General features: G+C 33.1%; 1 protein-coding gene across 1 annotated transcript; it reads right to left on the bottom strand.

Moving 5' to 3' along the window:
• Nucleotides 1-1533: 1533 nt before the first annotated feature.
• On the bottom strand, nucleotides 1534-2151 carry LOC139896671 (late embryogenesis abundant protein At1g64065-like). Its single transcript, XM_071879314.1, has one exon. The coding sequence runs from the start codon at nucleotides 2149-2151 to the stop codon at nucleotides 1534-1536; it is 618 nt and encodes a 205-aa protein (XP_071735415.1).
• Between the last annotated feature and the right edge of the window lie 10901 nt (nucleotides 2152-13052).

The raw sequence follows: 13052 nt of genomic DNA, 5'->3' as shown, positions 1-13052 counted from the left end.
TATATAGCCGAAAGTTCAAGCGAGAACCAAAAAAATGGCGAGAACTGCGAGAACCATTATATTACAAGGATTTTCACATGTGAGTAACTTAAATCGAATATAAATGCGGATGAAGAGTAAAATTGAACAAAAAAAAAAATTTTGAAAAAACCTTTAATTTAACTATATAATCAAGTGTATAATTTCTCGTTCACATGTGCAGATGTGTTTGCGAACATGTGAACATCTTTGTATAATTCACAATTGAACATGTAATTTGTGGTTGTGAACATTTTTTTTGCAATGATGTGAACATTAGATAACAATTATATGTAATTTGTTGAATATACATGCATATAAATCATGTATTTAAAAGGTTCTCGCAGTTCTCACTTTTTTTGTGGTTCTCGTTTGAACCTGCCCCTATATATATATATATATATATATATATATATATATATATATATATATATATATATATATATATATATATATATATATATATATATATATATATATATATATATAGTGGTAGGATCAAGAGGGAAGTAACCATTCGGGGGGAAGCAATTTTTTTTAATTTTTTTCGTTTTTTGAAAAAACTTTGTTCACGAACATTATAGATGAGATGAAAATATGAACATTTAGTAGAGACACTTTGTGATAAATGTTTTTATTTTGGCGAAAAAACGCTCGAAGAAGTAATATATAACAATTATCGTGTTTTTCGAGCGTATTTTGAGGTTTTAGCTATTGGGGTTTAGATATTAGGGTTTAGATATTAGGGTTTATAGGGTTTAGATATTAGAGTTTAGAAATTTAGGGTTTAGGGTTTAGATTTAGGGTTTAGATTTAGGATTTAGATTGAGTTTTTAACACGAACGGTTTAAAGTTTAGGGTTTAGGGTTTAGGGTTTGGTGTTTTGGGTTTATTCCATAAACCCAAAACACCAAACCCTAAACCCTAAACCCTAAACTCTAAATCGGGCTAAATTTTACTTCACAAAACATGGAAAAAAAAAACGTTCATATTCTTCACGAACAATATTATCTTGAATGTTATTTTTGTCGATCGTTTTCCCGCCTAAATAATAACATTCATCACGAAGTGTCTCTTCTAAATGTTCATATTTTTGTGTGATCTTGATGCCGGAAAAAAAAAATTCAAAAAAAACGAAATTTTTTTTTTTTTTGCTTCTCCCTTCCTCCCGATTGGTTACTTCCTTATTGATCCTGACCCTATATATATATATATATATATAGTGATAATAGCCAAGGGGTGTAATGACGTTTTGCGTGTAAATTTTGCGTGATTGTCGTTTTAATTCCGAATTTCAGCCTCATGTTTTATATTTGGTCAAAAAAAGGTGGGTAGTAGTAAAAATTTGGTCCTTGGTCCAATGGCCGTATACTAGTTATGCACAAAAACCAAATAATTACAGTAATAAAGTATACATATACATTGTACTATGAAAGCATGAATAAATTAATCTACAATAGTGTAATGCAAACTCCGGCCAAAGCACCAGCCAGAAAACGTCGGACGGGAGTGGTGTTAGCGGCAAGAAATATTTGTTAACACCCTATTTGCAATTACAAGGTCCATACTACACTCCATATTTACGTGTTTATACTTGCGTAAAAATATTAGTATTTTAAACTTTCCGGTCAATCTTGACTTGCTAGTCAACGGCAACACACCACCGTTGAAATCACTTCCGAGCTCCAACGATGACGACGTTGCATTCGCCGAAGACAATATTACCGGTACAACAAACTTCCTAGTATCTCTACCTTTCACCTTATCATTCCAGACAATCCCATCACCAACTTTCCGTTCTCGGTAGTAGAAATCCACGGTGGTTCTCCGGTACCGAAATCGACGGAAATTAGTATTTTTGATTCCAAATTCTGCGTTCATGACTATGTCAAATGAAGGATTTGATGTTGAATTTGTAAAGTTGAAAGTACCGAAAGTGGCTGACCGGACACGAAATTTTGGTGTACGAAGCCTGCCGGTGGTTACTGAGAGAAGGATGACGATTCCGGCTATAAAACCGGTGATGATAATTATGGACATGAGGATGTTTCTGCGTCTTTTCCGGCGAGCCTCGTTTGCTAAGGTGTACAGGTCGTCTTCGTTGACATGACCGTACGGGTTTGTTGGAACCATCTTTTGCATGTAAGTCTTATTGATATAATTAATTCGTTGTTTCAGAAATTAGTAATTGGTAGTAATATACGTAATGAATATGAATTGATGAATGCTTGCATCTCATTATATAAGACATATTGAGATTAATTTTTTTGACTATTTGATGTCTAGATGTTTTTGACATTTCTTTGGAAGCTTCACCAGCTTACCCCTTTGTTCACGTCACGAGTTTTCTTTTTCGGATCTTGAAATTAATCTAAGAATTCATACATACATACATACATACATACATACATACATACATACATACATACATATATATATATATATATATATATATATATATATATATATATATATATATATATATATATTATATATATATATATATATATATATATATGGAGAACTAACCAATCGAGGAAAGCAATTTTTTTTTTCCGTTTTTTGAAAAAACTTTGTTCACGAACATTATAGATTGGATGAAAATATGAACATTTAGAAAAGACACTTCGTGATGAATGTTATTATTTTGGCGGGAAAAACGATCGACAAAAATAACATTCAAGATAATATTGTTCGTGAAGAATGTTAACGTTTTTTTTTCATGTTCTGTGAAGTAAAATTTAGCCCGATTTATAGTTTAGGGTTTAGGGTTTAGGATCAATATTATACCCTAAACCCTAAACCCTAAACTCTAAAGTGGGCTATATTTTACTTCACAAAACATAAAAAATGTGACGACCCGAAAATTTCCGATCAAATTTAAACTTAATCTTTATATGAATTCGACACGATAAGCAAAGTCTGTAATGTGGAGTCTTAAAAATTTTTGAACTGTTTACATGGATCTAGTTAACCTTTGACCATTCCCGACGATTCACGAACAACTATTTGTAAATAGATATGTATGTATATATATATATATATATATATATATATATATATATATATATATATATATATATATATATATATATATATATATATATATATATATATAAAAGTAATAATTCGAAATATAATTTGAAGTATTATATGTTGTTGTTATTAAAATTAATAATATAAAAATAGGATATTATAATAATTATTATTTAAAATATATTTATATATATAAATAAAGTATATTAAATAAACAGTAAATGATTGTAATACTCGTTTGATGTTCCGATTGATATATTAAGCAAGTTAAGTTCAAACTTATGTGATTTTAAAATAAACGGTGATCCGAAAATGAGTTATATAAATTTTAGGCTTATTAAAAATATATGTAGAAGCTAAATAATAAATTTCAACACTTTTTATATTTTACCCAGAATTGAGAGGGACAGTTGATGTAATTTTTTTTAACAAATTAAGGATCGACTTTTATACCATAATGACCAAAATAAATAAATATAGTTAATTTAAAAATTTGGAATTTTTCTGAAAGACTTTTATCCGCCACTAACTAGCAACGGGATACGAAATAGTAGTCCGTGAAAACTGTCGGCACAAGAATTTAAAAATATCGATGGCTTACTGTTCTTAAACTCACATGTTTTAAATTTATTATTATTATAATTATTATTATATTATATAAATATAAAATCTATGGATATATAGATCATCAGCATATACATATCGATAGGCGAGATCAACCTCAACCTTGAACCCTTTCTTCTTCAACCTTCACAACCACCAACTACCACCGTAGAACACCAGAAACCGCCGCTTTAGTGATGCTAAAAGAATTCTGTCTTTCTATTTGAAAACCATCGCAAACGACCACCACTTTTCTTAATACTTTTCTATTTCTCGCTGTACATCACGATCCATCACTGCTGTTAGCTGCTGAAATATACAGCCACCAATCATCCGCCACTCTCTTTCAACTCTCTCTATCTTTTTCCTATTCTTAACCGACAACAACCCCACGAAGTCACCATTCATTCTACTTCTAGTTTCGATTATCACAAACCTTCGATGGCTTCTTCGGTTTCGGTTTCTGTTTGGAACTAAGATCACCACTAGAGCACCGCCATCTTCAATGGACCATAACCATCAAACAACCTGCAACATCCTCGAGCACCATTACTTCTACTTTTCTGTTTCTATTCGAGCCAAGCCATGAACCACCACACACCTTTCAAAAACTGCTACGTTTATTGTTTCGGATCACCATGGAAGTCACTGATGTGCTACTATTTCGATAAACAGAGGAAGAAGGTACTGCTACAGTAACAATGTATCTTACGTATTCAACGTAATCTTGTTGATATTAATACTGTATTGCTATTACCTGCGTTTCTGTTTATATTCATATATCAGCTATACATGATGTCAATGATGATACGCGTATATGATGATGAAGGATGATGATGTACTGTTAGGTGAATGATAATGTTATAATGATGATGATGCGAGTAAATGATGATGAATATGGTACATGAAATAACAAGAATGATGTTGATGGAATGAGTTTATGATTATGATATTATTAGCGATTAAGATGATGATATAATCATGTTTATTGATGTCACGATTAGGATGTATGATAATAGCGATTTCTGATGATGATGATGAATAGTTCTGGGTTTTGTTTTTAGAAGAAGAAGAAGACCAAACAGAAAATGGTTAAATATATATGTTATACGATTTAAATCAGAAAAACCAGATAGCTCAGTTGGTTAGGAGTGTTGTGTTTAAATGAGAGGTCACAGGATCGAAACCAGGCCACGGCAATTTTTTTTTAATTAACAACAGATCTGTTTGGGCCGCATACAGTAAACCCAATTAATTATGGTAACGAATTGGTCTTAGTTTAACACAAATGGGCCGTGAGTCTATTTATTTTGGGCTTGTGAATGTTGGACTAAGTTATTCCTGTTGGGCCGAGAACTAAGTTCATTTATTGGGCCGAAATTATAGGATAAGAGATTTAAGAGTGTAAATTAAAATAGAAAGTAAGCAACAGATGAACGGTTAAGGATGTTTTTGGGTTAGCGGGATGTCGCGGGTTCAAACCCGGACTTGGGCATTTTTTAAAGGGCTAATTCTTTGAGGTAGTTTACTTATTACTCATTATTATTATTATTATTATTATTATTATTATTATTATTATTATTATTATTATTATTATTATTATTATTATTATTATTATCATTATTATATTATTATAATTAGTATTGTTATTATTATTATAATTATTATTATTAATTTTATTATTTTTATCATAAAAAGATACAACTTCTTAGTTATTATTATTAATATTATTTTATCAAATAACTATTAGTTATATAAAACTATACTTAATACATATAATATAACTATATTTTTATTTTACATAAAATGAATACATATATGAAACATACAAGTTATTATTATAAAATGATATCATTAATAAATATATATATATACATATATATATATATATACATACATATATATATATATATATATATATATATATATATATATATATATATATATATATATATATATATATATATATAAATTTGTTTGATTACAAATATATGTGTTAATATATATATAAATGATATAGGTTCGTGAATCCGAGGCCAACCCTGCATTGTTCAGTTCATTCGTATGCATATTTTTACTACAAAATATCGCATCGTGAGTTCATTTGATTCCCTTTTACTCTTTACATTTTTGAGACTGAGAATACATGCGCTGTTTTTATAACTGTTTTATTAAATGCTTTTGAGATATATTTTTGAACTAAGAATACATGAACTGTTTTTTTTAATAAATGATTGACGAAATAGACACAAGTATTCAAAACTACATTCTATGATAGAATTATTTGGATTCAGATGTTCGATTTCTATAAAGATTGTATTATCGACCATCGGTGAGATGATTTTGCATTGCACGACGCATTAGCTACCGAAATGGTTCGATTTAGTAGTTAGTAACGGTGAGATGATTTTGCATTGCACGACGCATTAGCTACCGTTTTAGCTACCCTCGGTGAGATGATTTTTCATTGCACGACGCATTAGCTACCGAAATGGTTCGATTTAGTAGTTAGTAACTGTGAGATGATTTTGAATTGCATGATGCATTAGCTACCGTTTTAGCTACCCTCAGTGAGAAATTTTTGCATTGCACGATGCATTAGCTACCGTTGTAAAATTATTTACGGTGAGAAATTTTTGCATTGCACGATGCATTAGCTACCGTTATTGAAATTATATTGTATTAACTACCACGGTGAGATGATTTTGCATTGCATGACGCATTAGCTACCATTGGTGAGTTGTTTTGAAAGGTTCCGGTGTTCTTCATATGAATGATTTTATAGCAGGAGTAGACCTGCACAGATTGTTTTATAAATATGAGTATCTTGTGGTCTATTATATTATTGAAAATGATTATTTATGATAAATTAATGAACTCACCAACCTTTTGGTTGACACTTTAAAGCATGTTTATTCTCAGGTATTAAAGAAATCTTCCGTTGTGTATATGCTTATTTTAAAGATATTACTTGGAGTCATTCATGGTATATTTCAAAAGACGTTGCATTCAAGTCGTTGAGTTCAATAAAGATTATTATTAAGTTAATGACAGATTACGTCATTTATAGTTGGATATTATGAAATGGTATGCATGTCTGTCAACTTTCGAAGTAATGAAACTTTGTCTTTTAAAACGAATGCAATGTTTGTAAAATGTATCATATAGAGGTCAAATACCTCGCAATGTAATCATATGTTATTGTATTCGTCCTTATGGATTAGGACGGGTCGTCTCATGTGGTATCAGAGCGGTGGTCTTAGCGAACCAGGTCTTGCATTAGTGTTTCTAACTGATAGTTGTTTAGATGCATTAGTGGGTCTGAACTTCGACCGTGTCTGCATGTCAAAAGTTTTGCTTATCATTTCGTGTCGAAAATTACTTGCTTATCATCCTTAAAGTCTAGACACGTCTTACTGCCTCTATTGCATAGATATTGTATAGACAAAATTCATATCTTAGCATATCTGCTAATTCATATCTTAGCGTATCTGTTATTGTTACCTTTGCCTGACAGCTTTCGAAATTTTCTCCATAATCTGCGAAATCTTTATGCTATATATACGTATTATACGTAGTTAGAATATCATCTAATATTCGAAAATCATTTCACATTGGAAAATCCTTTAATCAAAAGTACGAAATGGAACTCGTCACTAGTTCAAGTTCCTCGAATTCCGACAGCTATTCCGATATGGAAACACACTTGAGCTCCGAATGCAGTATAACCGGAATGGATCAACAAATCAGTCATCACCAATTCTGGATGAATTGGGGATGGGTTCGTAGTCGACTTAATCAATGGAGACGCGAAGAAGGCGATCCCTTCCACCAACCGAATTCACCTCTTGGTGAAGAATCTGAAGCACTTACCGACGAACTTGTCTGAAACACCATATTCACTCTCATTGCCAGGATATCTCACAATGATTATATGATGTCCCAAATTCTGAACCTTATTCATACGCTTGTTCCAACCACCAATCATCCCGGAGTAATAGCAGAAGTCAACGAGCTTCGCGCCCGAGTTGTAGCCTTGGAAAATATGGTGCAAAACGTACCAGCTTCAGCAACATCACCGGCACCAACAGTACCATCAATAACAGCACCACTACCATCAACAATCCATGCCTCAACATCTCATTCTATACCTCGAGTATAATGTAGTGACCCGAACTTTTCCATGTTTATATATATTAAATGAAATTGTTATTTACATGATTAAGTGTTTCCAACATGTTAAGCAATCAAACTTGTTAAGACTTGATTAATTGAAATAGGTTTCATATAGATAATTGACCACCCAAGTTGACCGGTGATTCACGAACGTTAAAAATTGTAAAAACTATATGATGGCATATATATGATTATATATATAGTTAACATGATATTATGATAAGTAAGTATCTCATTAGGTATTTTAACAATGAGTTATATACATAAAATTGAGTTTATTGAATTAAGAAACTCGAAACAATATATATAACGATTATCGTTATAACAACGTCTTACTAAATACATATGAATCATATTAAGATATTGATACAATATGTTTAATCATGATAAATGATAAGTAAACATATCATTAAGTGTATTAACAATGAACTACATATGTAAAAACAAGACTACTAACTTAATGATTTCGAAACGAGACATATATGTAACGATTATCGTTGTAACAATTGACGCGAATTAGTAGCCTAAGAATTAGTAAACCGATCTACTAATTGACGCGAATCCTAAAGATAGATCTATTGGGCCTAACGAACCCCATCCAAAGTACCGGATGCTTTAATACTTCGAATTCATTTTTATCATGTCCGAAGGATTTCCCGTAATGATAGGGGATATTCTTATATGCATCTTGTTAATGTCAGTTACCAGGTGTTCACCATATGAATGATTTTTATCTGTATGTATGGGATGTGTATTGAAATATGAAATCTTGTGGTCTATTATTACGATTTGATAAATATATAGGTTAAACCTATAACTCACCAACATTTTTGTTGACGTTTAAAGCATGTTTATTCTCAGGTGATTATTAAGAGCTTTCGCTGTTGCATGCTAATATATGGATAAGATTTGGAGTCAGCATGCTTGTATAATATTATTTAAAACTGCATTCGAGATCTATTTTGTTGTAACATATTAATATTGTAAACCAATATGTATTGGTAGTGTGTAAGTGTAATATTTTTAGATTATCATTTCTGGATAATCTAGGTGGTGTCTTTTTAACCTTGTTGATAAAATAAAGGTTATGGTTTGTTTTAAAAACGAATGCAGTCTTTGAAAAACGTCTCATATAGAGGTCAAAACCTCGCAACGAAATCAATTAATATGGAACGTTTATAATCGATATGAATGGGACATTTCAGTTGGTATCCGAGCGTTGGTCTTAGAGAAACAGAAATTTGCATTAGTGTGTCTTATCGAGTTTGTTAGGATACATTAGTGAGTCTGGACTTCGACCGTGTTTTCTTTAAAAATGATTGCTTAACACTTTTGTTGGAAACTATATATTGTTAACATGTAATTATTATGTGATATATTAACCTCTTAATATGTTTGATATTGTGTGATAGATGTCTACCACCAGTATAAATCCCATCGACTCACCTAATAATAATGAAGAGTCGAATATACTTTGGGAAGATTCACAAATTCCCGAAGAGAAACCGGAAGAGGAGGAACCGGAAGAGGAGGAATCGGAAGAGGAGGAACATGAAGAAGAGGAACCGAAAGAGGAGGAACTGAAAGAGGAAGAACCGGAAGAAGAAGAGGTTTCGGAGGAAGAAATATTTATACCTACAGTAAATCGGTTAAATAAAAGAAAATCCTCAACCAACGGACCAAAGTCAATAATGGTCAATGGTGTTTCCGCCGAGGAAGCAAAATATTGGGAAGATTACCAATTTTCCGATGAATCGGATCCCGATGAGGATTCCGATGATGTTATAGAAATTACCTCGACCCAATTTAATAAAGCAAAAGAATATAATAAGGGAAAAGGTATAAAAATAGAGAAACCTGATTCCAACCCCGATGAACTTTATATGTATTGGCAACATCCGTATTTCCTAAAATGTAACAATGACTCGGGAACCTCTAAACCACCAGGTTTTTCTAAACCATTGTGGAAAATGACGGCTCGTATTAGAGGAACACCATATATTCCTAGAAAATTAGGAAATCGAACCAAGTCTGAAGAAGAAGAAACCAGTGATTCAGATTAGAGGGTTGTAATCATGTTGTGTATTATATGTATTGTAATGTGCTTGTACTTTTATGTTATATGTAAAAATTGCTTGTATTATTTAGTAATTATCTTTTACGAATCTAATCCTTGTCTATTTTACAGTATAAAAACAAAATGGACATTAAGGGTAGACAACCGAATATTTTAGAAGATCTACCAGAGGATATGATTGAGGAAATCTTGTCTAGAGTCGGTCAGAATTCATCAGCACAATTAATTATGGCAAAATTAACTTGTCAAACATTTGAAAGACTTTTCAGAAATGCCTTAGTTTATAAAAGGCTTTCCTTTGATAGGTGGGGTATATCACATTGGGGAGACAGTAAGTTACGCCGTGTTTTCTTTAAAGCGTTAAATGCGGGGAACCCAAATGCAATTTTACGCTACGGGTTAAGAAACTATTTTGACTCAACATATCCCAACATAGTATTTCGCGAATTAGAAAGAGCTTCTAACATGCAGCATAAAGAAGCATGTTATGCTTACGGGTTAGTGATGTTCGCTTCTTACCAAAGTGAGAAAAAGAACATCGGATTGCAACTTTTAAATAAAACCTTCCCACAAGTGACGGATTCAGTAGTTGGGATGAGAAACAAGGTTTTTAGATTATTACGGGGCTGTTGGACATTACGAAACCCTCGTCCTTTTGACGACATTACAACATGCTGCCTAGCCAATGGTCATAATGATTATTTTCCACAAGACCAAGGATGGGAAGTCGTCTTAGTAAAATCAGAATGCATGACTTGTTTCTGGACTTATGAATTACGTGTCTTTATTTCTTTTGCTGAACAACTTGCGTATTAACTAGATTTATCTTCAAAACTGTCCTGTATCAAAGTGTACTATATTTCATGTTATATGTAATATAGCGAAGTTGTAAGTTTGAAGAATATTTGTATGTGATATATTATTATAATCAGTTTTTCATATGGAATTGTAGTAGTTGAATTGTATATTAGCTACTAAGTATGAACTTAACGGGTAGGTAGTACCTGAATTAAAAACTATAAAATGCTAATATGAAGAAAAAGCTTTTATAAATAAGTTCATACTATGCTACGAAATACTATTGACTACTCTTAAAATTTTATATGATTAACTTAATTCTTTTGGGCTATTTTTGAAGGAAATGGCACCGGCGACTCGTCAGAATTTGAACATGAGCGAGGAAGACTTCCGTGTTTTCCTTGCAGCAAACATAGCCGCAGTACAGGATGCGATGCAAAATAACAATAACTCTGGATCTAGCAGTGGAACTAATTTCACAAGAAATCGTGTAGGATGCTCCTACAAAGAATTCACTGCCTGCAAACCTTTGGAATTTGATGGAACCGAGGGTCCAATTGGATTGAAACAGTGGACCGAGAAGGTTGGATCGGTGTTTGCCATAAGTAAATGTACTGAAGAAGAAAAAGTAAAGTACGCTACGCATACCTTCACAGGTACGGCGCTAACATGGTGGAATACCTATCTCGAGCAGGTAGGACAAGATGCTGCTTACGCACTATCGTGGTCAGCGTTCAAGCAATTGATGAACGAGCAGTATCGTCCCAGAAACGAGGTCAACAAGCTCAAGGTAGAGCTTAGAGGATTACGAAAGCAAGGTTTCGATATCACCACGTACGAACGACGATTCACCGAATTGTGCCTATTGTGCTCCAGAATGTTCGAAGACGAAGAAGAGAAGATCGACGCATTTGTAAAAGGGTTACCGGAAAGGAGTCAATAAGATGTGAGTTCACACGAGCCCGCCTCTATACAAAAGGCAAGTCGAATGGCTCACAAATTAGTGAACCAGATCGAAGGAAGGATTAAAGAGCAGATGACTGAAGAGGCTAACATGAAACAAGTCAAGAGAAAGTGGGAAGAAACCAATGACAAGAGTCACCAATACAACAACAACAATCACAACCACAATCGCAATAACTATCCCAACAACCGCAACATCAATCGCAACAACAACTTCAACAAACGTCCTAACAACAACTACAATAACCATCCCAACAACAATAACAACAACAACAATAGCAACAATAACAACCCCAACAACAATCTCAATAACAACAATGGCAACAAAAACTAAAAACAGTCATGCCAAAGGTGTGAAGAGAATCATCAGGGTTTCTGCACGACATTTTGCACTAGGTGTAGAAGAAATGGTCATAGTGCGGCAAAGTGTGAGGCCTACGGACCAAAGTTTAACAGAATTAAAAGAACAAATAATGTCGGAACAGATAATGCCGCCATAGTTTGCTTTGCATATGGAAAACCTGGCCACATTAGTAGAAATTTCCCGAATCAGGGGAATAGTAGTGGGCAGGGCCGCGGAAGCATTTTCAATATTAATACGGCAGAAGCGCAGGAAGACCCGGAGCTTGTTACGGGTACGTTTCTCATTGAAAATAAATCTGCTTATGTTTTATTTGATTCGGGTGCGGATAGAAGCTATATGAGTAGAGATTTTTGTGCTAAACTATATTGTTCACCGATGCCCTTGGATAATAAATTTTTACTCGAATTAGCAAACGGTAAATTAATTACAGCAGATAATATATGTCGGAATCGAGAAATTAAACTGGTTAGCGAAACATTTAAGATTGACTTGATACCAGTAGAGTTAGGGAGTTTTGATGTGATGATCGGTATGGACTGGTTGAAAGAAGTGAAAGCAGAGATCGTTTGTTACAAAAATGCAATTCGCATTATACGAGAAAAAGGAAAACCCTTAATGGTGTACGGAGAAAAGAGCAACGCGAAGTTAAATCTTATTAGTAACCTAAAGGCACAAAAACTAATAAGAAAAGGTTGCTATGCTGTGTAAGCACACGTCGAGAAAGTCAATTCTGAAGAAAAGAACATCAATGATGTTCCCATCGCAAAAGAATTTCCCGATGTATTTTCGAAAGAATTACCGGGACTACCTCCACACCGATCTGTTGAATTTCAAATAGACCCTGTACCGGGAGCTGCACCAATAGCTCGTGCTCCATACAGACTCGCACCCAGCAAAATGAAGGAACTTCAGAGCCAATTACAAGAATTTTTAGAGCGTGGTTTCATTCGACCAAGCACATCACCATGGGGAGCTCCTGTTTTGTTTGTCAAGAAGAAGGATGGTACATTTAGGTTA

Source organism: Rutidosis leptorrhynchoides, chromosome 3 (assembly GCF_046630445.1).
Source record: "Rutidosis leptorrhynchoides isolate AG116_Rl617_1_P2 chromosome 3, CSIRO_AGI_Rlap_v1, whole genome shotgun sequence".
Lineage (NCBI taxonomy): Eukaryota > Viridiplantae > Streptophyta > Magnoliopsida > Asterales > Asteraceae > Rutidosis > Rutidosis leptorrhynchoides.
This window is presented reverse-complemented; position numbering and strand designations above follow the sequence as displayed.

Excerpts from the sequence above, each read along its gene's own strand:
- LOC139896671 (XM_071879314.1), bottom strand. The coding sequence starts at position 2,151 with ATGGTTCCAACAAACCCGTACGGTCATGTCAACGAAGACGACCTGTAC.